This window comes from Acanthaster planci, linkage group LG10 (assembly GCF_054643075.1).
Source record: "Acanthaster planci isolate LZ-2023a linkage group LG10, COTS_SCS, whole genome shotgun sequence".
NCBI classification, from domain to species: Eukaryota; Metazoa; Echinodermata; class Asteroidea; order Valvatida; family Acanthasteridae; genus Acanthaster; species Acanthaster planci.
In genome coordinates this window covers 19,870,074-19,897,250 of record NC_141786.1, presented here as the reverse complement: position 1 = coordinate 19,897,250, position 27,177 = coordinate 19,870,074, and the positions used below count along the sequence as shown (strand labels likewise).

The 27,177-nt window shown below is 41.4% G+C and overlaps 4 protein-coding genes and 2 pseudogenes across 11 annotated transcripts in view; 4 read left to right on the top strand and 2 right to left on the bottom strand.

Annotated features, from left to right (window-relative positions):
* Positions 1-27,177, bottom strand: part of LOC147797958 (uncharacterized) — a 216,358-nt gene that overhangs the window by 55,158 nt on the left and 134,023 nt on the right. The gene's annotated exons all lie outside the window — the stretch shown is intronic.
* LOC147797963 (uncharacterized) overlaps positions 1-27,177 on the top strand; it is a 236,968-nt gene that overhangs the window by 130,442 nt on the left and 79,349 nt on the right. The window lies entirely within an intron of this gene.
* LOC147797967 (E3 ubiquitin-protein ligase TRIM56-like) overlaps positions 1-27,177 on the bottom strand; it is a 189,521-nt gene that overhangs the window by 147,932 nt on the left and 14,412 nt on the right. The window lies entirely within an intron of this gene.
* LOC147797970 (E3 ubiquitin-protein ligase TRIM33-like) lies at positions 516-7,619 on the top strand. The gene is made up of 3 exons (XM_087142715.1): positions 516-828; positions 1,826-3,125; positions 4,414-7,619. Exons 2-3 carry the CDS (start codon positions 1,829-1,831, stop codon positions 5,031-5,033), a joined length of 1,917 nt encoding a protein of 638 aa, XP_086998841.1. The 5' UTR covers positions 516-828; positions 1,826-1,828; the 3' UTR covers positions 5,034-7,619.
* LOC110990966 (E3 ubiquitin-protein ligase TRIM45-like) lies at positions 8,973-16,807 on the top strand (annotated as a pseudogene). The gene is made up of 3 exons (XR_015426856.1): positions 8,973-9,359; positions 11,303-12,595; positions 13,704-16,807. The product of XR_015426856.1 is annotated as an E3 ubiquitin-protein ligase TRIM45-like (transcript).
* LOC147797969 (E3 ubiquitin-protein ligase TRIM56-like) lies at positions 17,297-25,352 on the top strand (annotated as a pseudogene). The gene is made up of 3 exons (XR_015426857.1): positions 17,297-17,698; positions 19,646-20,943; positions 23,441-25,352. The product of XR_015426857.1 is annotated as an E3 ubiquitin-protein ligase TRIM56-like (transcript).

Here is a 27,177-nt window from a genome sequence, read left to right as displayed (position 1 = left end):
TTGCGGAGGTCGTAGCAGTAACTCCATATTGGAACGGTATAAGATAAAGTACTGATTAACAAAGGAATAATTGGCGGGTATTACACCACCCAAAACACTGCACAAGAATCAATGCATTGTACATGAATTGTTTTATGTTATGTGATATTCGCTTACGTGCGGCTCGCGAAATCTTGTTTAATCTACTTTTTTGACGTAGTTTGGTTGCAGAAAGCGTGCAACCTACTACAATAGACACACATGTACATATTTCTTTCCAGCATAGATTGTATTGAATTGATTGTACTAAACTTTTATACAGGCGTTCAAAATGCAGGTTTGTCTGCTCTTGTATCGTGAATGGTCTAACATGGCATCCTGTGTGTCCTGTACTATAAATCCTGTTTCCACAATAGAGCTTTCCTTTCCAAGCTCAAATGCGACAATCAATTAAAGTGGGTGTTGTTATGACGCCCTGACTGATCAAAGTCCGTACCCTGCCATCGAATGTTACGGCTGCAGCTTGAAATAACGTGCGCCTTTGTAAGCCACTGCCTAGCGGCTGCAGTAAAAACATACCAACCGGTTCGTTACTGCTAGCCATAGTCAAGCATTTGGAGACGCAGCCTCGCATGGCAGTGAAGTTGAAGGTCGCCAACCTGTGACATTGTTGCTTACAATAATACAGCGCCACAAACACATAGACTCCGTGTATACGTGACCCGACACATAGCTGCCTACCGTGGACGCCATGTTCAAGGACGAGGATCGCTAAAATAATTCTTTTTTCCAACGAGAGATATCTTGACCGAAATAAAATCACCGTGGCACAACCATCAGATACGATTGGTAAGTTGGCGAACGTAGAGGCTCAATAAACGTTCTGGATTAGCCATGGGAACAACAATATGTAAGGTGCTCTCTGCGATGAAGCAAACGTGCAGTGATTGATGCTTGCCAAAGCACAACAGGGACAGTGGTGGACATGTTATGTGGTAATGTTATTCATTCTCCATCGGGAAGTGCAAAGGCAGGGTGTGAGTTAACATGATCATGGCAGTTGGGGAAGAGGAGGGGCGTGTCAGCAATATCCCCACGGGGGGAGGGAAAGCTTAGCCCTTTTTTAAAGAAGTTCGCTGGTACCATATGGACGGGATGGGCGATGGGTTGAACAAGACACATCAACTCACCTCGGCCTCATTCGATTTTTAGCTGTGTGGAGTAGTTATGTCAGGTTATGAATACACGACTAACTTAAAGTTAATGTATGAGCGTTACACTGTAGAGGTTGGTGGAATTGGGAGTCTGAACACACACCGCACACTTTCTGGTAAATGGGGATGGGCCGCCAAATTATCCAAGCGCCGCGCCGTTAGGTGCACAACACCACTGTGTGTTATTAATAGGTCATTTCAATATCAAAACTTTTAAACGTCAAAAGTAAAGAAAGACGCCTGTAAAGCTCAATTTATCTATGAGTTAATACACAAGAGTTAATCTTTTTTGATGAACGGGTGTCGCCGATACCACTTCTTTTATTTACCCAAAGACGCAGGCAATCTCCCCCCCCCCACTGGCTTGCATGAATTTAAACCAGAGCTTTGGTTAGCACCCTGCTTGATGAAGGCATATTGCTACAGGAAAACCTGTCGGGGCTCTACTGAAATGATCTACAGGAATTTACCCTGACAGTAATTCACGTAAAACGATGTATTTACCCATGGATGGTTTTCACACACATTAGTAGACTTAATCCGTATCAACCAACTTTCGTTTCATTTATCGATGGTGAATAATGTTGATTTTCATTTAATTAAAGACCTTTTAATGGTTTCCTTTGAACCAGAAAATGGCTACAGGATCAGCAATGAGTTCAGCTCTAGAGACGATTAGCAGACATCATCTCGAATGCCCCATTTGTAGTGAGAGATTCCAACGACCCAAGATACTGGACTGTCTGCATAGTTTCTGTGAGCAATGTCTGCTGACATACTGCAGCACGAAGCACCAGGGCTGTACAGAGATTCCTTGCCCCGTGTGTCGACAAGAGACACAACTTCCACAGGCGGGGGTTAGAGGCCTGAAAACCAACTTTTATCTGATCGGTCTGGTTGAGGAGATTGAACTACAGGAAAAGTTGGTGTGTTCGGGTGAGACGAAGCTGCTCTGTGAGACATGTGATGATGGCAATGAGGCAACGCATCGCTGTCTGGATTGCGAACAGAATATCTGCACTGTTTGTTGTAAAATACACCAACGATTTGCTATCTCACTGGGCCACACGATATCTACTCTGGAAGACATTCGCGAAAGGAAGATAACATTGAAAACCAAATCTGCAATAACTCATCCGACATGCACGACCCACGAGGGTGAAGTGACGCGATTCTTCTGCACAACTTGTGAGACATTAATCTGTCGAGATTGTACTGTGATAGACCACTGCAAACCGCAACACGCATACATTGATAGAAAACAGGCCACTTCAACATACAAAGAGTCATTAGCTGACTTGTTTTCCCCCCTCGAGAAGATCCTGAATGAACTCCAAGAATCTCTTGAGATAGTTTCAAAAATGAAACACGACCTCGATATCAGAGTAGAGAACGTAATTTCAGTGGTGCATACCAAGGCAGCTGAGATAAGAGCAGAGGTCACTGCTCAAGAAAATTGCATCATCCATGAAATCACAAATATCCAAAGCGATCGTCTGCAAAAACTGGCAGAATATGAGAAAACAATGAGTTTGGCATCGGAGAGAATACAGCATTCATTGGAGACAGCAAGAGAGGTGACAAGGACGGCAGCAAATAGTGAGTTCCTCTCACTCTACGCAACAATCAACAAAGACTTGAAATTGTTGGCAGGTCAAACTATTGCCAGAGTTGACAAGAGGCTTGGATTTCTGAAGTTCAAGCCGAGTGAGGGGGTAGGTGAGATCAGTCTGGGCAAGGTGGTGACGGAAGGAAAGTGGGAGCAGCGATGTGTGTTTGGTCGCGAGGGAAGCGGTCAAGGAGAGTGCCATGTGGCTTGGGACATTGCTGCTCGTCAGCCTGATGAGATTACAGTGGCTGACTGCTACAAAAACCGAGTTGTGATCTACAGCATCGATGGTAACCAGAAAACCCCAATCCCGATGGAAAAAAGTAAGTTTGGATAGAAACTGCTCATAGTGATACGCTGGAGCTTCGTTTATCTTAAACAAATTCATGATTTATTTTGGAATTACGATGTCAAACAATAGTGTATCTTGCCTAATGTGTGTGTTGGGGGGGAAATTAAAAAGCAAAATGCTTATTCAACAAGATGGTAGGGAGACAAAATGTCGAAAGCCTTAGGCCTACTCACAGTCCCAACTCCCTTGCTTCAATTTCGTGGTGTTGTTTTCTAAGGGTTTGTTCATGTTTGATAAATACTTGTAAATACACTGATTACTTCCTTCCTATTCACCTATGACGTAATCTAAAACAAACAGTCTAAACAACCCGTCGGTTGGGGGCAAGTTGCCGCCGCTGGATACGCCACTGGTGTCAAGCCACGTAACAAATCTAAAGGTTTTTGCATAGTCACATGGTACCCAGACGGAGGAGGCTCTAAGAGAAAAAAAGATTGGCATGTTTATTTTTCCAGATATTGCAGCATATTTTATTCAGAGAATTTCCCCAAATAGACTACACGGCGGCTTAATTGTACAGTACCTGGATTCTTAAAAACAAACCCAGTGAACCTCAAATCCGGGTCAAACATTATTTTTAAACATTCAGGCAAATATATGTCACATAACAACAAAAAAGATATACGCTTCCAGTTCACTGCAACGAATGTTGGACACGTTGCATCTGCACAATGGTTCATGGTCAAAGTTTCCTCCCGTAAAGGCTCAAAGTGCATTTCTGTTTTTGTGAAGTATCTATTTGCCAGCGTTCATTCGTCCATGTTCAAATACTATGCAGCACAGGTAGTGAGCGGTAACGAGGAGAACGCCCTCTTGCTCCTTATTTTGACGGAAAATTTACTTTCTTTTCCTAAAGTTCGTTGCCACACGATCGAGTATTCTAGTGTATTAATATTACGAATATTTTAACGCAAGCCTGACAACAACAAAGGTTGAGAAGTGACTCCGGCTGGGCTTATTGTCGTGAGAGAAGGAAAAATTCCAAATTCCACGGACTCGCTAGACAGGGAGGGGGAGGCTTCAATATACATTCTACATGAATCCTTGTTCACTTGCTATGCACGGACGTAGCTACACGTTTTTTGGTCACTTCTTCCGTGAACTTCATATTGATGGCTTCATAATAAATAACTTTAGGTTTCTGGGATCTATTGGTCGAGGAAAGGACAAGTTTTGATCCTATGTCTCTGGCTTTATAACTCTTCATGAACGTGGGGGATTGGTTAATGCTTTTCTTTTTGTCTTTCAACTCCAAACAGTGCCATGTGGCATTGCAGCTACACGCACCGGCAATCGCTTAGCGGTTGTTGAGGAGAAAACATCCCACGTGAAAGTCTTTGACAAGGACAACACGCTGGCTTTCCAGTTCTCCACAGTGCTACCGAGTGAGGTCGGTAAGACCGCAGTGAACCTCCAGAGTGTAGCAGTCAAGACGGATGGGACCATTGTGGTAGGTGACATCCAAAGAATGGTGCTGACCGAACACAGCCCCGCTGATGGCAAACTCAGAAGCACCATCCCAGTCAAGATTGAACCTTGTTCTCTGGCTGTTGACAGCAATGATCGAGTTGTAATCAGTGACTTTAAACATTTAGTCGGTGTTGTTGATTGGAATGGTGATACACTGTTCACCATCAAACCTATCATCAATGGTGAGGTAGTTAGATACTGTACTGGTGTATGCGCAGATAGCACAGGCATCTATGTTGCAATGCATAATGGCAGTTACACTGGTCATATCCACCACTATGACCCTCAAGGTGGCTTTCTCCACTGCATCGCAGAGGGGCTGCACCGGCCCGTGGGAATCACATTCCTCGCAGATGGGCAACTGGCAGTTGGAGACTACTACTCAGTGAAGATTTATGACTTTGTTTAATGCAACATGAACAAATCGATTTCCTTCCGCTTTCTTCAGGAGGAAACAGGAGTAGCATTCGTCGGAAATGTTGCGGTGTGAACAACATTGCATTCAATTTCATCTGTCACGGTTACGTGGGGGGTGTTGCCACCTTGACGTAGTGGGTCCGCTCAACTTTTAAATTGAGGACAGGTAACTGCTAAGTGACCACAGATTAATCAAAGAATGATATATGTATTCAGTACAACATGACGTTCCGTGATTGCATTTCAGATTAGATTTAATTATTCAATCCAACAATTATGAGACAGCATAGGCCACACTATAATATAAACATGAAGATCTAAAATCAGAAGTGTATTTGGTTGTGAAGGTGAGACTCCTCAAGAGTTGAGAATATAAAGTTAGGTTTCTAGGTGATTGTAAATTAAAATCTATTAAATTCCCAAGGGCACTTCACGCTAACTTTCAATAACTTCCCAAGGGCATTGTGCGGACCCGCCTCTCTCCTCTGAGTAAATCTATTGCACAAAATACACACAACAGCCGTCAGGTCGCCGACGTGCAACAGTCGTCGGTCGCACGACACATGCACAAAACTTTCTCTACAATGTGCGAAACTGAAAGGAAGCCAAATGTCCTATTTTGGATCTCATCAACCAACGACGAAAAGCTAGCTTAGTCACAAGGTTGATGAAAACAAGGCTGCAATGTCAACACGACCCAAACGCAAAATTAAAGTGAACAAAATTCGAAAGCTTGGTGAAGAACGACAACTCACGTTATGTGCCAACACAACTCGATCGGAGCATGATCGGAGAGAGGGAGAATCGCACGTACGCCACGGCGAAGTACGTTGCGCAAGAATAATGCGTCAAAGTTTTGTAGAAATATAACCATTGAGCTAATCCAGCCTCATACATGTATAAATCAAGCAATATGACTAGTTACAAACAACTGACCATTTCATATCCCATCGAGCTCTTTAAATACTGGTTACAAGCATGACGGGATGGGAACTATTATGACTACTCGGATGGCTACCAAACTCATAACACATTCCAAGATTAGACTTGATTCAAGTCGGTCCGTCACACATCACTTCTTATTTTATAGAAAATTAGATACACAAAGGTTTGCGTAGGCTTACTGCATAGCAGAAATGGAAAGCAAACTACATCAAAATTTCACTGAGATGGGATTCAAAAGTATGGGAGCTACATAAAGTGCTTATCATTTAAACAAATTTCCTTTGTTAGTTTTGCATTGTTAACTATATTTTCTCTCGACATATGAATTATTTTCATAGTCCATTTAACAGTAGTAGATGTATCCCAATATAGGTGAGTTATGCCTACCGTGAGCGCTCACAGGAGATATGGGAAGTTGTTAGCTTGTCTCATCAAAAGAATCAGACTCATTTTAATGGAAACATCTTGCAGGGGATTATCAAATTGAGGAGATATAAAAACTGAAAAATAATATGTGACGTCAAATTGTTCTCATTGTGATTTACATAAAATTTTAATGTTCTCAAAAGCTTACTTTGTGTGAGTAGTGGGATAGCGAAGGTCTCATCATTTAAATGGTGAAGTACATTTGTAAATTTCGATGTGGAACTCACATTTGGAGGAATATTCCCCTCTTAACTAAACTGTCCCTTTGTGTTGAACCGCCCTATTCTTATTTGTGGTTGAATGTATATTACGAATTAATGCCTCGTGAAAACAGGCCCTATGTCACCATTTGGAGGAGAGTTATATTAATTCATTCCCCTTTGCAACTCCTTTCAGAATAAAATTCATTTCGTTTTCTTTTGAACTCAAATGAAGGTTTTGTTAGAGATTGAAATGATGTTTTTTTTTCTGTGGCAGAGGCAAAAGCAAGATGATACTTAGGTTATAAAGAGCTTTATTGGCAAATTGCTTAATTTTCGTGGATTTTCTTTACGTAGTTTTAATTAGTGACGGCAACAATATTCCATTTACAGAATATAAACCTTTTCAAAGACTATGCCCGGGTATTATTTAAAGGCAACATGACCTTTCCATTGTTTTAAATGTGAATATTTATCATGACGTAGGTAATTGACATTGTAACGGTTATTTGCATATCTGTAGGTAAAGTTGTCACTTTTCGGCTGACCTCCTTGAATGTTTCCTGCACAAGGAGGTTTGAGCACGCATCTAAACCTCTACCAAATAAAAAGCTAAGTCCCAAGACTCGTTTTGACAGTGGACAGATTTACTGGATTATCCGTATGGTTGTATAATTGCCCCTTGTACTATGTAGTGATATGAAGTAAGCCGTACGTTATCAGTAATCAAGAAATCTTGGTGACGTATCAAGAACCAGACCCGTAATACGACAGCTCTCCAGGAAGTTTGTGAGAGAGCTGTTAAAGGGTGCCATAATTGAGGTTGTTTAATTACTCCTGTTTGTTTTTCTGCGCGTGACATATGATCTGGTTGTCAGTAACGAAATCATACAGTCTAAAAAGGAAAACCCTCTTGGATATTTCATGATTTTTGTGATAAAGTCTGAAGTGTAGGGACATTGCTGTTGCAGTATGAATAAAATGTACGTAGTCAGTGTTTGATAGAAGAGCATTGCACATCGACTGTTTTCATTTAATACTTTGTTCCTTCAAGAAATGGAATTACTTCATTCTAGGCTGTAGTTTCTGAGGATGCCTACATGTATGTATGACAGTACCCCGGGTAGTTAGTTGGGTCAATGCATCAAAGTTGAGTATTACAAGCGACATCTTGTGTGTCTCTCTACGTCTACATACCACGTCCGGTGCTTGTTGCATTCACGTTGAGAATGGCTTCCCTGTCCCGTCCCATTCCAACCATGTTGATCCTATAATTCTAGATATCCATTTTCTTCCCTATCACATTAGTACTTGGCAACTAAATTGAAATCCGTAGAGAGAGTATCTCGAACGTAAAGCCTGTGTAAATATTAATACGCCTTTAGTTTTTTTTTTTTTTTGGTAGCCGACCTGTTGCGGGAATACATAAAAAGTTAAAAGATAAAATAAAAAAGGATGAAACTTTAAAACAGTTCATTGGTAAAGTGCTGTAGGTTTGATGGATTTTGTAGTTTTGACAGTGCTTATAGGCTTTAATAATTTCATACGACCGTGCTTGCGTGAAGGCAACCTGACCATTTCAATTTTGTCATGTGAATATGTATCATGACGTAGCTATAATATGCGTTGTGCCTCGGTTATTTGCATATCAGTGCGTCAGTTGTTAAGTTTGGGTTGACCTCCCAGTGAGCTGCAAGCCTCCGGCATAAAAAGGGGTTGAACCAGTGTCTAAGCCCTAATCAGATAATAATTTCCAAGAATAAGATTTATGGTATTATTTCACAGTTACCCCTTTTGCTATGCAGTGAACTGATCATGAAACACAGCTGGCTATGGACGTTGCCTGTATAGTGTATTCGGTGTAATGAACAGCCGTCGGGGTAGTAGCGACGCCAATTCGAACTTGACGACAATTTTTTATCTGGGCTCGCCATAAAGATTATTTGAGAGCGTAATATGCATGGCCACAGTTGGGTTTGGAGACTCTCGTTTCGTGTCTGTGCACGACACAGCCATTATCTGACCGCCAATGACGAAACTGTACAGTCTAAAGGAAACCCCCAATATGACTGTCGGGTTTCTAAGTTAATTGTGGCAAATTGCATCCTGTGTCCGTCTCTGTCAACGTGCCATTTATAGTCTTCGCCTCTTATTGGGACAGCCTCCTTATAGCGTCCTTATAATTCTAAATTCCTGTTCCCTTTCAAATGACATCAATGTTTTGAAACAACTTCCTAAGCTCAGGAGAAAGTGTCACCATTATTAGTTTTCGTCTTCTTACGCAAATATCAAGGACACTTTATGCTATCAAATCTTGGTTATGGTGCAGCTGTGGCTAGGTTCGTCCCAACAGAATGGGGTCTCGACACCACGGTGTGGAAATGAGTTGAAAGGGAGACTGGGTTGAAGGGACTGGATTTGAAGTTCATGACAAACTGTGGTTTGCAAATTACTGTGCACTGAAGCGTAAGGCGGCTTTGAGAATGTACCGTACAGTTTGGAATAGACATCAATGTCAAACCAACGCAGGCCTGGTCTTATGTACCACTCGCTGTACATTGCCTACGTATCCCTACACACCACACCTTGTCGGCGCCATTTTCCAGGAAACACTTCTCGTCTACACTTTCCAAAATCTGTCCTACAGGTGTGATTTCTACATTACAAGAGTGGGAGAATCTCGATAAAACTCTAGACAAATCAATCGATTCAATTTAAAAAGGAAAGCAAGGACGTTCCTTTGAATGGTAAGTGAAATACCTTCCGTTGCAGAAATCTTTCAAAGAACTTGTTAGTTGTTTGCTTGAAAAGCTACGTGGCAAGGTTGCCACATCGGTAATTGCCGGCGATAGGACATAGAGTACGGGCTACGAGATCAGTCCAGACTCTGGTCCCGATAGCTTCAAAGTTTCCCCAAACCAAAAAGTTTAAAAGGTGGCACAATTTGGGGAAGGGGTCTAATGTTAAAAGGAGTTCACAGTGGAGTAAATCTGTGTTGAAAATTGGGCAGATGGAGGACGGGGAAATTGTGGGGGGACGATTTGCCCGGACATGAAAATTCGACATGATGAGGGGGGGGGGCGATATTCTTGATAAAGGTGTACTTCTGTGATGTGTATTAAATTCATGCAAAATCTTTAACCAAAATGGTTTACTTATGGCTTTTTAAAATTGCTTTCGCTTTTCTCATACAGTGATATTGCATTTCAGTCGTTGGGAAATCCTGAAAATTCATCACAATCCGCTTTATTTTTTTCTCATCACAAACAAAATCGGGGATGATTTAATAGCCCATACCCCCACCAAGGGGGGTATATTTCCACATCCCCCGGGATTTACACACCATGGGGGCTCAATAGTCAGTTCATGAACAAGTTGGAGAGGATGAGAGCTACAACTACGTATCTTTTAAAACGCGTTAGCGTTAAATGGACCATGCAGTAACTTCAAATAGCACTATGGTGTTTCAAATCTCCTTAATTTCATTTTCTTTTATTCTCATTTCATCTTTACTTTGGGGCCTTTTGTTTTACACTGAAAGGAACCTAAATAACTTTGATGTAATTTCAGAGGCAGTTGAACAGAAGGGCAAAGGAGCTGTATTTGAATTTTAGGCAAGAATTTCCGATATATGCCGTCAATTGATCACATCCAATTATGACACCTTGGCTTCAAGCCTGAGGGAAACCTTTTCAGTTGTAACGTATCTGCGTCTTGTACAGATAATCCCACTGGCCATGAAACGGACCTCTGATTTATTTCTTATTGTCGACGTTTTCTCTGACAAAAATGGACAGGCAATGTTATCGTATAAATCATCACAGAAAGACGTTATAGCAAGGAAAGGGGTTCAAAATGTGAAACGGAACTTGTCACGTTGAAACACGAGAAAAACATGTTTCATGACTCACTGGCCTACCGTCATGAATTAGAAACTGAAGTGCGGATTAGAAACAAAAACAATTTTGTCCGTGGAAACTATTCCACAAATAGTCAAATTATAATGCAGGAAAACACTACTAAAAGCGTTCTCCTGTCTCCCTTTATTGGCATTTATTTATTAGCACACCTGCTCACAACTATGCACGTTACATTTGAATAAAAACGTGTCAAAAGACCTCCAAATAACACTAAAAATGGGCGCCTCAGATATCCTGAGTGTCATCTTTATTACGATTTTGTAACCGCTCTTTTGGCGTAAAACGAAGCATGATGAACTGCAAGATTGCAGTGCCCAATGGCTAGGCAATGGAACAATTGAATCATGTCGTTATTTCATTCACATCAGCATGATCAATTTCAAATAGTCAAGAGATGTTGACCATACTTGATGGCACTATCGGACACATTCCAGAAAGTGTGCCTGAAAATGTCTGCGTGTTACTGCAATAGGATCTGCTGTATTCGACGTCATTGGTCTTTTCTTTCCATTATCTAATAATTATTCCTGGCACAAAGTGCGTGGGTTTGAAGTGTCCTTTTTTGAGGGGGGTCCTCAAATACAATTTGGAAGGAAAGTTTGGCGGCCTTGTCCGGGAGAAACAGACTTCAAAAACAGAAGAAATCAAATTGTTCCCACAAGTATTTCCTTCACTTTGAACTAGTTCATGCGGTTGTTTGTTCAAAGAAGAAAACCTTTCACAGTTTAATTTATAGAGGACCTTTGTTTCTAATTTGCCTTATCACGTAGAAATGGCGACAGGATCAGCAGTGAGTTCAGCTCTAGAGACGATCAGCAGACATCATCTCGAATGCCCCATTTGTAGTGAGAGATTCCAACGACCCAAGATACTGGACTGTCTGCATAGTTTCTGTGAGCAATGTCTGCTGACATCCTGCAGCACGAAGCACCAGGGCTGTACAGAGATTCCTTGCCCCGTGTGTCGACAAGAGACACAACTTCCGGAGGCGGGGGTTAGAGGCCTGAAAACCAACTTTTGTCTGATCGGTCTTGTTGAGGAGATTGAAGTACAGGAAAAGTTGGTGTGTTCGGGTGACACGAAGCTGCTCTGTGAGACATGTGATGATGGCACTGAGGCAACGCATCGCTGTCTGGACTGTGAACAGAATATCTGCTCACGTTGTCGAAGTACACAGCTACGGATCGCTGCCACGTCAAGCCACACAATACCTCTTTTAGAGGAAATCCGTCAAGGGAAGATTAAAGTGAAAAAGCTGCCTGAACAATACTGTCCAAAATGTCCGACCCACGAGGGGGAAGTTACACGATTCTTCTGCACAACGTGTGAAATGTTAATTTGTCGAGATTGTACCGTCATGAAACATCGCATACCAGAACATACCTATCTTGAAATAAAAGAGGCCGTGTCGACATACAGACAGATATTAGCTAATTTGTATTCTCCCCTTGAAAAAGTTTTGAACCAACTCCAAAAATCTAAGGAGACAGTTTCAAGAATGAAGTATGACTTGGATATTCAAGTGAAGACAGTCATGACAGAAGTGCAGGACAGGGCAGCTGAGATAAGAGCAGAGGTCACAGCTCAAGAAAATCGCATCATTGATGACATCAAAAACACCCAAAGCGATCGTCTTCAAAAACTGGCAGAATATGAGAAAACAATGAGTTTGGCATCGGAGAGAATACAGCATTCATTGGAGACAGCAAGAGAGGTGACAAGGACGGATAGTGGGTTCCTCTCACTCTACGCAACAATCAACAAAGACCTGAAATTGTTGGCAGGTCAAACTATTCCAAGAGTTGACAAGAGGCTTGGATTTCTGAAGTTCAAGCCAAGTAAGGGCGTAGGTGACGTCTGTCTCGGCAAGGTGGTAACGGACGGAAAGTGGGAGCAGCGATGTGTGTTTGGTCGCATTGGAAGCGATCCTGGAGAGTTCTGTGGGGCTCGGGGCATTGCTGCTCGTCAGCCTGATGAGGTTGCAGTGGCTGACTGCTACAACAAACGAGTTGTGATCTGCAGCATCGATGGTAACCAGAAAAGCACAATCCCGATGGAAGGATGTAAGTTAGGATAGAAACTGCTCACAACGATACACTGGTGCTTTGTTTATCTTAAATAAATTCATGATTTATTTTGGAATTACGATGTCAAACAGTGATGTATCCTGCCTGATGTGTGTGTTGGGGGGCAAATTCAAAAGCAAAATGCTTATTCAACAAGATGGTAGGGAGAAAAAAGGTCGAAAGCCTTAGGCCTACTCACAGTCCCAACTCCCTTGCTTCAATTTCGTGGTGTTGTTTTCTAAGGGTTTGTTCATGTTTGATAAATACTTGTAAATACACTGATTACACTGATTTTAAGAATCCAGATATTGCAGGATATTTTATTTAGAGAATTTTCTTCTCCCCAAAAAGACCACACGGCGGTTTAATTGTACAATGCCTGGATTCTTAAAAACAAATCCAGTGAACCTCAATTCCGGCTCAAACTTTTTTTTAAACATTCAGGCAAATACATGTCACATAACAACAAAACAGATATACGCTTCCAGTTCACTGTAATAAATGCTGGACACGTTGCATCTACACAATGGTTCATGATCAACATTTCCTCCCGTAAAGGCTCAAAGTGCATTTCTGTTTTTGTTTTTGTATCTATTTGCCAGCGTTCATTCGTCCATGTTTAAATACTATGCAGCACAGGTAGTGGACGAGGAGAACGCCCTCTTACTGCTTATTTTGACGGAAAATTTACTTTCGTTTCGTTGCCACGCGACCGTGCATTCTAGTGCGTAAATATTATGAATATTTAACGCAAGCCTGGCAACAACTAAGGTTGAGAAGTGACTCCGGCTGGGCTTATTGTCGTGAGGGAAGGAAAAATTCCAAATTCCACGGACTCGCTAGACAGGGAGGGGGAGGCTTCAATATACATTCTACATGAATCCTTGTTCACTTGCTATGCATGGACGTAGCTACACGTTAGCCGCTTCTTTGAAACTTCTTCCAGGAGATTCATATTGAGTGTTTCATAAAAAATAATTCCAGGTTCCCAGGATCTATTTGTCAAGAAGGGACAAGGGTTGATCCTGGGTCTCTGGCTTCATAAATCTTCATGAACGTTGGTGATTGGTTAATGCTTTTCTTTTTGTCTTTCAAATCCAAACAGTGCCACTTGACATTGCAGCTACACGCACCGGCAATCGCTTAGCGGTTGTTGAGGAGAACGCATCCGACGTGAAAGTCTTTGACAAGGACAACACGCTGGCTTTCCAGTTCCCCACAGTGCCACCGAGTGAGGTCGGTAAGACCGCAGTGAACCTCCAGAGTGTAGCAGTCAAGACGGATGGGACCATTGTGGTAGGTGACATCGAGAGAATGGTGCTGACCGAACACAGCCCCACTGATGGCGAACTCAGAAGCACATTCCAGTCAAAATTAAACCTTGTTATGTGGCTGTTGACAGCTATGATCGAGTCGTAATCAACGACTTCAAACAGTTAGTCGGTGTTGTTGATGGGAATGGTGATACACTGTTCACCATCAAACCTACCATCAATGGTGAGGTAGTTAGACGCTGTACTGGTGTATTCGCAGATAGCACAGGCATCTATGTTGCAATGCATAATGGCAGTTACACTGGTCATATCCACCACTATGACCCTCAAGGTGGCTTTCTCCACTGCATCGCAGAGGGTCTGCACTGGCCCATGGGAATTACATTCACAGCAGATGGGCAACTGGCAGTTGGAGACTACTACTCAGTGAAGATTTATGACTTTGTTTAATGTAACACAAACAAGATTTATGCAGTAGCATTAGTCGGAAATGTTGCGGTGTGAACAACATTGCATTCAATTTCATGACTTCTTTTTTTATAGAAAATTAGATCCACAAAGGTTTGCGTAGGCTTACTGCATAGCAGAAATGGAAAGCAAACTACATCAAAATTTCACTGAGATGGGATTCAAAAATATGGGAGCTACATAAAGTGCTTATCATTTAAACAAATTCCTTTGTTAGTTTTGCATTGCTAACTATATTTTCTCTCGACATATGAATTATTTTCATAGTCCATTTAACAGTAGTACATGTATCCCAATATTGGTGAGTTATGCCTACCGTGAGCGCTCACAGGAGATATGGGAAGTTGTTAGCTTGTCTCACCAAAAGAATCAGACTCATTTCAATGCACACATCTTGCAGGGGATTATCAAATTGAGGAGAGTATAAAAACTGAAAAATAATATATGAACTCAAATTGTTCTCATTGAGATTTACATAAAATTTTTATGTTCTCAAAAGCTTACTTTGTGTGAGTAGTGGGATAGCGAAGGTCTCATCATTTAAATGGTGAAGTACATTTCTAAAAGTCGATGTGGAATTCACGTTTGGAGGAATATTCCCCTCATAACTAAACTGTCCCTTTGTGTTGAACCGCCTTATTCTTATTTGCGTTTGAATGTATATTACGAATTAATACCTCGTTAAAACAGGCCCAATGTCACCATTTGGAGGAGAGTTATATTAATTCATTCCCCTTTGCAACTCCTTTCAAAATAAAATTCATTTCGTTTTCTTTTGAACTCAAATGAAGGTTTTGTTAGAGATTCAAATGATGTTTTTCTCTGTGGCAGAAGCAAAAGCAAGATGAAAATTTAGGTTATAAAAAACTTTATTGGAAAATTTCTTAACTTTCGTGGAATTTATTTACATAGTTTTAATTAGTGACAGCAACAACATTCCACTTACAGAATATAAACGATTTCAAAGACTATGCTTGAGTATTATTTGAAGGCAACATGACCTTTTCATTTTTTTTAAATGTGAATATTTATCATGACGTAGGTAATTTACATTGTAACGGTTATTTGCATACCCATGGGTAAGACTGTTACTTTTCGGCTGGCCTCCTTGAATCTTTCCTGTACAAGGAAGGGTTGAACACGCATCCAAACCTCTACCAAATACAAAAATAAGTCCCAAGACTCGTTTTGACAGTGGACAGATTTACTGGATTATCCGTATGGTTGTACAGTTGCCCCTTGTACTATGTAGTGATATGAAGTAAGCCGTACGTTATCAGTAATAAAGAAATCTTGGGGACGTATCAATAACCAGACCCGTAATACGACAGCTCTCCAGGAAGTTTGTGAGAGAGCTGTTAAAGGGTGCCATAATTGAGGTTGTTTAAGTACTCCTGGTTGTTTGTCTGCGTCAATACATCAAAGTTGAGTATTACAAGCGACATCTTGTGTGTCTCTCTACGTCTACATACCACGTCCGGTGCTTGTTGCATTCACGTTGAGAATGGCTTCCCTGTCCCGTCCCATTTCAACCATGTTGATCCTATAATTCTAGATATCCGTTTTCTTCCCTATCACATTAGTACTTGGCAACTAAATTGAAATCCGTAGAGAGAGTATCTCGAACGCAAAGCCTGTGTAAATATTAATACACCTTTAGTTTTGTTTTTGGTAGCCAACCTGCTACGGGAATACATAAAAGGTTTAAAGATAAAATAAAAAAAGGATGAACCTTTATAACAGTTCATTGGTAAGGTCCTGTAGGTTTGATGGATTTTGTAGTTTTGACAGTGTTTATAGGCTTTAATAATTTCATAGGACCGTGCTTGAGTGAAAGCGACCTGACCATTTCAATTTTGTCCTGTGAATGTGTATCATGACGTAGCTATAATATGCGTTGTGCCTCGGTTATTTGCATATCAGTGCGTCAGTTGTTAAGTTTGGGTTGACCTCCCAGTGAGCTGCAAGCCTCCGGCGTAAAAACGGCTTGAACCAGTGTCTAAGCCCTCATCAGAAAAATAATTTCCAAGAATAAGATTTATCGTATTATTGCATAGTTACCCCTTTTGCTATGCAGTGAACTGATCATGAAACACAGCTGGCTATGGACGTTGCCTGTATAGTGTATTCGGTGTAATGAACAGCCTTCGGGGTAGTAGCGACGCTAATTCGAACCGGACTACAATTTTTTTCTCTGGGCTCGCCATAAAGATTATTTGAGAGCGTAATATGCATGGCCACAGTTGGGGTTGGAGACTCTCGTTTCGTGTCTGTGCAGCCATTATCTGACCGTCAATGACGAAACTGTACAGTGTAAAGGAAACCCCCAATATGACTGTCGGGTTTCTAAGTTTCATAAGAGAATAAACATTGCACTATCTGATATAAATGCACGTAGGCCCTATAGCTGTAGTTTGTATCTACATAGTTGAGGTGGAAATAAATCAAGGTTGAATGTGGCAAATTGCATCCTGTGTCCGTCTCTGTCTACGTGCCATTTATAGTCTTCGCCTCTTATTGGGACAGCCTCCTTGTAGCGTCTAAACGATGTTGACCTTATAATTCTAAATTCCTGTTCCCTTCCAAATGACATCAATGTTTTGAAACAACTTCCTATGCTCAGGAGAAAGTGTCACCATTATTAGTTTTCGTCTTATTACTCAAATATCAAGGACACTTTATGCTATCAAATCTTGGTTAATTTCTTGTACTGATTGCTGATTTCCAGAGTGGTTCTAATTAGCGTAATGGTACCGCGTGGTAGGTCTGAACGATCCATCTCTTGACCTGAAAAGGCGATGTTCTGACAAGCTCCCCGCAAAACCGACAAAGAATGAAACATTCTGTCACACTCAGGACTGGCAACGTCAAGTCTGTGTAATCCAACTGTTTAGTGCTGAATGGCACGTTACTGTGTATCACCGTAGTTTGTTATGGTGCAGCTGTGGCAAGGTTCGTCCCAACAGAATGGAGTCTCGACACAACGGTGTGGAAATGAGTTGAAAGGGAGACTGGGTTGAAGGGACTGACTTTGAAGTTCATGACAAACTGTGGTTTGCAAATAACTGTGCACTGAAGCGTAAGGCGGCTTTGAGAATGTACCGTACAGTTTGGAATAGACATCAATGTCAAACCAACGCAAGCGGCCTTCTGTACCACTCGCTGTACATTGCTTGCGTATCCCTACACACCACACCTTGTCGGCGCCATTTTCCAGGAAACACTTCGCGTCTACACTTTCCAAAATCTGTGCTACAGGTGTGATTTCTACATTACAAGAGTGGAAGAATCTCGATAAAACTCTAGACAAATCAATCGATTCAATTTAAAAAGGAAAGCAAGGACGTTCCTTTGAATGGTAAGTGAAATACCTTCCGTTGCAAAAATCTTTCAAAGAACTTGTTAGTTGTTTGCTTGAAAAGCTACGTGGCAAGGTTGCCACATCGGTAATTGCCGGCGATAGGACATAGAGTACGGGCTACGAGATCAGTCCAGACTCTGGTCCCGATGGCTTCAAAGTTTCCCCAAACCAAAAAGTTTAAAAGGTGGCACAATTTGGGGAAGGGGTCTAATGTTAAAAGGAGCTCACAATGGAGTAAATCTGTGTTGAAAATTGGGCAGATGGAGGACGGGGAAATTGTGGGGGGACGATTTGCCCGGACATGAAAATTCGACATGATGAGGGGGGGGGGCGATATTCTTGATAAAGGTGTACTTCTGTGATGTGTATTAAATTCATGCAAAATCTTTAACCAAAATGGTTTACTTATGGCTTTTTAAAATTGCTTTCACTTTTCTGATACAGTGGTGTTGCATTTCAGTCGTTGGGAAATCCTGAAAATTCATCACAATCCGCTTTATTTTTTTCTCATCACAAACAAAATCGGGGATGATTTAATAGTCCATACCCCCACCAAGGGGGGTATATTTCCCCATCCCCCGGGATTTACACACCATGGGGGCTCAATAGTCAGTTCATTAACAAGTTGGAGAGGATGAGAGCTACAACTACGTATCTTTTAAAACGCGTTAGCGTTAAATGGACCATGCAGTAACTTCAAATAGCACTATGGTGTTTCAAATCTCCTTAATTTCATTTTCTTTTATTCTCATTTCATCTTTGCTTTGGGGCCTTTTGTTTTACACTGAAAGGAACCTAAATAACTGTGATGTAATTTCAGAGGCAGTTGAAAAGAAGGGCAAAGGAGCTGTATTTGAATTTTAGGCAAGAATTTCCGATATATGCCGTAAATTGATCACATCCAATTATGACACCTTGGCTTCAAGCCTGAGGGAAACCTTTTCAGCTGTAACGTATCTGCGTCTTGTACAGATAATCCCACTGGCCATGAAACGGACCTCTGATTTATTTCTTATTGTCGACGTTTTCTCTGACAAAAATAGACAGGCAATGTTGTCGTATAAATCATCACAGAAAGACGTTATAGCAAGGAAAGGGGTTCAAAATGTGAAACGGAACTTGTCACGTTGAAACACGAGAAAAACATGTTTCATGACTCACTGGCCTACCGTCATGAATTAGAAACTAAACTGCGGATTAGAAAGAAAACCAATTTTGTCTGTGGAAACTATTCCACAAATAGTCAAATTATACTGCAGGAAAACACTACTAAAAGCGTTCTCCTGTCTCCCTTTATTGGCATTTATTTATTAGCACACCTGCTCACAACTATGCACGTTACATTTGAATAAAAACGTGTCAAAAGACCTCCAAATAACACAAGAAATGGGCGCCTCAGATATCCTGAGTGTCATCTATATTACGATTTTGTACCCGTTCCTTTGGCGTAAAACGAAGCCTGCAAGATGAACTGCAAGATTGCAGTGCCCAATGCCTGGGCGATGGAACTATTGAATCATGTCGTTATTTCATTCACATCGGCACGATCAATTTCAAATAGTCAAGAGATGTTGACCATACTTGATGGCACTATCGGACACATTCCAGAAAGTGTGCCTGAAAATGTCTGCGTGTGGCTGCAATAGGATCTGCTGTATTCGACGTCATTGGTCTTTTCTTTCCATTATCTAATAATTATTCCTGGCACAAAGTGCGTGGGTTTGAAGTGTCCTTTTTTGAGGGGGGTCCTCAAATACAATTTGGAAGGAGCGTTTGGCGGCCTTGTCCGGGAGAAACAGACTTCAAAAACAGAAGAAATCAAAATGTTCCCACAAGTATTTCCTTCACTTTGAACTCGTTCATGCAGTTGTTTGTTCAAAGAAGAAAACCTTTCACAGTTTAATTTATAGAGGACCTTTGTTTCTAATTTGCCTTATCACGTAGAAATGGCGACAGGATCAGCAGTGAGTTCAGCTCTAGAGACGATCAGCAGGCATCATATCGAATGCCCCATTTGTAGTGAGAGATTCCAACGACCCAAGATACTGGACTGTCTGCATAGTTTCTGTGAGCAATGTCTGCTGACATACTGCAGCACGAAGCACCAGGGCTGTACAGAGATTCCTTGCCCCGTGTGTCGACAAGAGACACAACTTCCGGAGGCGGGGGTTAGAGGCCTGAAAACCAACTTTTATCTGATCGGTCTTGTTGAGGAGATTGAACTACAGGAAAAGTTGGTGTGTTCGGGTGAGACGAAGCTGCTCTGTGAGACATGTGATGATGGCAGTGAGGCAACGCATCGCTGTCTGGACTGTGAACAGAATATCTGCTCACGTTGTCGAAGTACACAGCTACGGATTGCTGCCACGTCAAGCCACACAATACCTCTTTTAGAGGAAATCCGTCAAGGGAAGATTAAAGTGAAAAAGCTGCCTGAACAATACTGTCCAAAATGTCCGACCCACGAGGGGGAAGTTACACGATTCTTCTGCACAACGTGTGAAATTTTAATTTGTCGAGATTGTACCGTCATGAAACATCGCATACCAGAACATACCTATCTTGAAATAAAAGAGGTCGTGTCGACATACAGACAGATATTAGCTGATTTGTATTCTCCCCTTGAAAAAGTATTGAACCAACTCCAGAAATCTAAGGAGACAGTTTCAAGAATGAAGTATGACTTGGATATTCAAGTGAAGGCAGTCACGACAGAAGTGCAGGACAGGGCAGCTGAGATAAGAGCAGAGGTCACAGCTCAAGAAAATCGCATCATTGATGACATCAAAAACATCCAAAGCGATCGTCTTCAAAACTGGCAGAACATAAGAAAACAACGAGTTTGGCATCGGAGAGAATACAGCATTCATTGGAGACAGCAAGAGAGGTGACAAGGACGGCAGCGGATAGTGAGTTCCTCTCACTCTACGCAACAATCAACAAAGACTTGAAATTGTTGGCAGGTCAAACTATTCCCAGAGTTGACAAGAGGCTTGGATTTCTGAAGTTCAAACCGAGTGAGGGGGTAGGTGACATCAGTCTGGGCAAGGTGGTGACGGAAGGAAAGTGGGAGCAGCGATGTGAGTTTGGTCGCAAGGGAAGCGGTCCAGGAGAGTTCTGTGGGGCTTTGGGCATTGCTGCTCGTCAGCCTGATGAGGTTGCAGTGGCTGACTACTACAACAAACGAGTTGTGATCTGCAGCATCGATGGTAACCAGAAAAGCACAATCCCGATGGAAGGATGTAAGTTTGGATAGAAACTGCTCACAGCGATACACTGGTGCTTTGTTTATCGTAAATAAATTCATGATTTATTTTGGAATTATGATGTCAAACAATAGTGTATCCTGCCTACTGTGTGTATGTCACAAGCCTGGGTCCCCCTACCCTCTGACACGCAATGTGTGCACGGTAAATTATGCAGTACACTCAAGCAGATGATTTAACTTCCAAATTCAATGGAAACTAATTTATTTACAAATATACAAACCACAAAAAGAATTGAATGAAGGGGGAGCAAAATACAGAAGATCAACAGTTTTAAAAAAATGGGTTTCATAGAAACTAGAAGGCTGGTGGGCTGGTTAATAATTACCACTAGCCCAAATTCGGACAGTTCAAAGGGAGAGTTGGTCACTTGTCCGATGCGCCGCTGTTACATGACTCTCAGCCGATCCTCGGCGAGGATGATGCAGGTGAGTCGGGGCTGGACTAAGCAGACCAACAGGCAGGTAGGTAGCCGTGTCCCCTTGCGGCAGACTCGCTGCTCCTATCCAGCCAATGCAGGACCTGGCTTGATTGTGTCTCGGTACTCAATGAGGTCCAATTACGGGAGCTCCGACTCTGTAATAAGGAGCCCTGAAATATTGAATAATCATACCCATGTATTTGACCATATTACTAATTTTCCATACCCGAAAGGAGAAACTTCATTATTAAAATGGTCACTAAACTTGGCTTTTGAACTCCCCATTATCACAGATATATAACATAATAGCACTTACATATACCAGACAAAACATAATGGCTACATATTAGAAAATAATTAAAAAGAACACTTACAGTATATACTGGCTCCTGAGATCTTACAGCACACTGCAAATTGTCACAGCCTGCCCTTCCTCTTTAAACTTTTCTCCTGAAAATTTGGGGCAGCAAATCGCTCTCCCAACTTATGGCTACCGCCAAGACTGGATTTTCAATCCACATCAACAAGGTGGAAGGCTTCATAAAATTCTGGCTTCAGAGCTATCGCTCAAACTTGTGCTATCGCACCACAGGCCTGTCAGTGTGTGTCACACAGAACCACACCCCAGTATTTAAGGCTATCACTGCTGGACAACGCCTCAGTGAGCAGGCACTATAAAACGCTATTCATGTCCCCATACCTGGTGTGTACCCATGCGGGTGTGAACCATACAGGACCCCACCTTACTTTGCATAAAAGGGCATATAAGGACATTTGGCCAACTTGGCAACATACAGTTTGTGTCTATAAATTAGTCAAATACTTGGCGTAAAATATCACTGACTTGTGACAGTGTGTTAGGGGCAAATTCAAAAGCAAAATGCTTATTCAACATGATGGTAGGGAGAGAAAATGTCGAAAGCCTTAGGCCTACTCACAGTCCCAACTCCCTTGCTTCAATTTTGTGGTGTTATTTTCTAAGGGTTTCTTCATGTTTGATAAATACCTGTAAATACACCGATTACTTTCTTCCTACTCACCTATGACGTAATCTAAAACAAACAGGCTAAACAACCCGTCGGTTGGGGGCAAGTTGCTGCCGCTGGATACGCCACTGGTGTCAAGCCACGTAACATATCTAAAGTCTTTTGGCAGAGTCACATGGTACCCAGACGGAGGAGGCTCTAGGAGAAAAAAAAAATGATTGACATATTCATTTTTCCAGATATTGCGGTAAAGTTTATTTAGAGAATTTTCTTCTCCCCAAAAAGACTAGACGGCAGCTTAATTGTACAATACCTGGATTCTTAAAAGCAAATCCAGTGAACCTCAATTCCGGATCAAACATTTGTTTTAAACATTCAGGCAAATATATTTCACATGAAAACAAAAGAGATATGCGCTTCGAATTCACTGCAACAAATGTTGGACACGTTGCATCTACACAATGGTTCATGATCAACATTTCCTCCCTTAAAGGCTCAATGCGCATTTCTGTTTTTGTGAAGTATCTATTTGCCAGCGTTCATTCGTCCATGTTTAAATACTATGCAGCACAGGTAGTGGGCGGTATCAAGGAAAGCGCCCTCTTGCTCCTTATTTTGACGGAAAATTTACTTTCGTTTCCTAAAGTTCGTTGCCACACGACCGAGTGTTCTAGTGTGTAAATATTACGAATATTTAAAGCAAGCCTGGCAACAACAAAGATTGAGAAGTGACTCCGGCTGGGCTTATTGTCGTGAGGGAAGGAAAAATTCCAAATTCCACGGACTCGCTAGACAGGGAGGGGGAGGCTTCAATATACATTCTACATGAATCCTTGTTCACTTGCTATGCATGAACGTAGCTACACGTTAAGCCGTTTTTTTGTTTTTTTTTGTCACTTCTTCCGTGAACTTCATATTGGTTGCTTCATAATAAATAATTCCAGGTTCCCGGGATCTATTTGTCGAGGAGGGGACAATGGTTGATCCTAGGTCTCTGGCTTTATAACTCTTCATGAACGCGGGTGATTGGTTAATGCTTTTCTTCTTGTCTTTCAACTCCAAACAGGGACACGTGGCATTGCAGCTACACGCACCGGCAATCGGTTGGTGGTTGTTGAGATCAACGCATCCCACATAAAAGTCTTTGACAAGGACAATACGCTGGCTTTCCAGTTCCCCACAGTGCCACCGAGTGAGGTCGGTAAGACCGCAGTGAACCTCCAGAGTGTAGCTGTCAAGACGGATGGGACCATTGTGGTTGGTGATGTCAAGAGGATGGTGCTGACCGAACACAGCCCCACTGATGGCGAACTCAGAAGCACCGTCCCAGTCAAGATTGAACCTCGTTATGTCGCTGTTGACAGCAATGATCGAGTCGTAATCAGTGACTGTGAACAACAGTTAGTCGGTGTTGTTGGTACGAATGGTGATACACTGTTCACCATCAAACCTACCATCGATGGTGAGGTAGTTAGACGCTGTACTGGTGTATGCGCAGATAGCACAGGCGTCTATGTTGCAATGCATAATGATGATGAGGACACCGGTCATATCCACCACTATGACCCTCAAGGTGGCTTTCTCCACTGCATCGCAGAGGGTCTGCACTATCCCCTGGGAATCACATTCACAGCAGATGGGCAACTGGCAGTTGCAGACTTTTACTCAGTGAAGATTTATGACTTTGTTTAATGTAACACAAACAAATCGATTTCCTTCCGCTTTCTTCGGGAGGAAACAGCAATACCATTAGTCGGAAACGTTGCTGTGTGTACAACTTTTCATGCAATTTCATGACTTATTTTTTAATAGAAAATTAGACACACACAAAGGTTTCCGTAGGCTTACTGCATAGTAAAAAATTGGAAAGCAAACTACATTAAAATTTCGCTGAGATGGGATTCAAAAATATGGGAGCCACGTAAAGTGCTTATCATTTAAACAAATTTCCTTTGTCAGTTTTGCATTGTTCTCTGTATTTTCTCACGACATGTGAATTATTTTCATGGTCCATTTAACAGTAGTAAATGTATCCCAATATTGGTGAGTTGTGCCTACCGTGAGCGCTTTGAGGAGATATGGGAAGTTGTTAGCTTGTCTCATCAAAAGAATCAGACTCATTTTAATGCAAACATCTTGCAGGGGATTATCAAATTGAGGAGAGTATAAAAACTGCAAAATAATATGTGAGGTCAAATTGTTCTCATTGAGATTTACACAAAATTTTAATGTTCTCAAAAGCTTACTTTGTGTGAGTAGTGGGATAGCGAAGGTGTCATCATTTAAATGGTGAAGTACATTTGTAAAAGTCGATGTGGAACTCACATTTGGAGGAATATTCCCCTCATAACTAAACTGTCCCTTTGTGTTGAACTGCCTTATTCTTATTTGCGGTTGAATGTATATTACGAATTAATACCTCGTTAAAAGAGGCCCAATGTCACCATTTGGAGTAGAGTTATATTGATTCATTTCCTTTGCAACTCCTTTCAAAATAAAAATCATTTCGTTTTCTTTTGAACTCAAATATAAAATGAACTCAAATATAAAATGATGGTTTTGTTAGAGATTTAAATGATGTTTTTCTCTGTGGCAGAGGCAAAAGCAAGATGAAATGTAGGTTATAAAAATCTTTATTGGCAAAGTGCTTAATTTTTGTGGATTTTATTTAGGGCCTACATAGTTTTAATTACAGACAGCAACAATATTCCACTTACAGAATATAAACCTTTTCAAAGACTATGCCTGAGTATTATGTAAAGGCTACATGACCTTTTCGTTTTTTTTAAATGTGAATATTTTTCATGACGTAGGTAATTGACATTGTAATGGTTATTTGCATATCTTTAGGTAAAGTTGTCACTTTTCGGCTGACCTCCTTGAATCTTTCCTGCACAAGGAACACGCATCTAAACCTCTACCAAATAAAAAAGCTAAGTCCCAAGACTAGTTTTTGACAGTGAACAGATTTACTAGCTTATCCGTGTGGCTGTATAGTTGCCCCTTGTGCTATGTAGTGATACAAAGTAAGCCGTACGTTATCAATAATAAAGAAGTCTTGGGGACGTATCAAGAACCAGACCCGTTATACGGCACGCATCAAAAACTTCCTCTGGGCTCTCCAGGAAGTTTGTAAGAGAGCTCTTAAAGGGTGCCATAATTGAGGTTGTTTAATTACTCCTGTTTGTTTGTCTGCGCGTGACATAGGATCTGGTTGTCAGCAACGAAATCGGACAGTCTAAAGGAAAACCCTTTTGGGTATTTTATAATTTTTGTGATAAAGTCTGAAATGTAGGGACATTGCTGTTGCAGTGTGAATAAAATGTACGTAGTCTGTGTTTGATAGAAGAGCTTTGCATGTCGACTGCTTTCATTTAATACTTTGTTTCTTCAAGAAATGGAATTTCTTCCTTATAGGCTGTAGTCTCTGAGGACGCCTACATGTATGTATGACAGTACCCCGGGTAGTTAGTTGGGTCAATACATCAAAGTTGAGTATTACAAGCAACATCTTGTGTGTCTCTCTACGTCTACATACCACGTACGGTGCTTGTTTCATTCACGTTGAGAATGACTTCCCTGTCCCGTCCCATTTAAACCATGTTGATTCTATAATTCTAGATATCCATTTTCTTCCCTATCACATTAGTACTTGGCAACTAAATTGAAATCTGTAGAAAGAGTATCTCGTACGTCAAGCCTGTGTAAATATTAATACGCCTTTAGTTTTGTTTTTGGTAGCCGACCTGTTACGGGAATACAAACAAACTGACCTCAGGAAAGAGCTTGGCCTTTTGCACAGAATGCTGGTTTTCCAGAGCATTCAAGCACACAGATACGGAGCGTTAGGTCGGAGGGAACTTTCCTGGACTGTAGAGAGCGAAATTCAGCGACTTGTGGGTGATTTTGCGAGATTGACAAAGAATGAATAAACTGGTGACACCCAAGTACGGTTGTTGTCCCAACTCAAGATTACCATTCCAACTAAAAGGTGCGGTGTGGCTGATTACTCTGTATTAATACAATACTTTGTTAGGGGTCCGGCTGTACGAAGTGTCACTTCCTCAAAACAAAATTGTTTAATCGACACAATATAGTTGAAATGGAGTGGGAAGGGAGACGAGTTGAAAGGAACTGAAGTTGAAGCTTATGACAAGCTGATATTGAAATGACTGTGAATTGGGGCTTAAGGCGGCTTTGGAAACGTATTGTAAAACCAACGTATATAGGGAGGGGAGTAGTTTAAAACGTGAAAGCTAATCAGTTTGAAAATATCTGCAAGAAAAATAAAGCTCGATGGACTACCATCATGAAGTGAAACAATAAGCCAGTTTGTAATTAAGAACTGCGCATACGCGAATGGACTTTTGCAAAGGTCATTTGTACATTAAACAAACTTTTACAGAAAGAAAATTGGTAAAATTGTCACGTAAAAGTGCTGCTTATTTTCCCCTGGAGGGCCTTATTAATCTTCAGAAAGCAATAATATGTCCAAAAGTCAATTTAGCAGTGAAAATATCGAAACATTTGCTAGGAAACACAGAATTTTTCAGACCACCCTCATGGCGTTTGTGAGCAGGGTGTAAAGTGACATTCGTATGTGGAACTCACTCCAGGAAATCTGTAAGGAAAGCAGTATTTTTAACTGAAAATGGCAGAAAATGGTATTTATGGTGGCCGGACGGACATCGGAAATCGTCAACATTGACCCCAATATTTACAATCAAATTCACGAATCGATCTCCGGTCGCCAATATTGCAGTAAATATTCACGACCAAAATTTACGCCCTGCTCTCTTGTAG

Bases quoted from the DNA above. Each gene is read 5' to 3' on its own strand.
- LOC147797970 (XM_087142715.1), top strand. From the start codon at position 1,829: ATGGCTACAGGATCAGCAATGAGTTCAGCTCTAGAGACGATTAGCAGA. The intron at 3,126-4,413 runs GTAAGTTTGGAT...AACTCCAAACAG, and splicing joins CCCAATCCCGATGGAAAAAA to TGCCATGTGGCATTGCAGCT.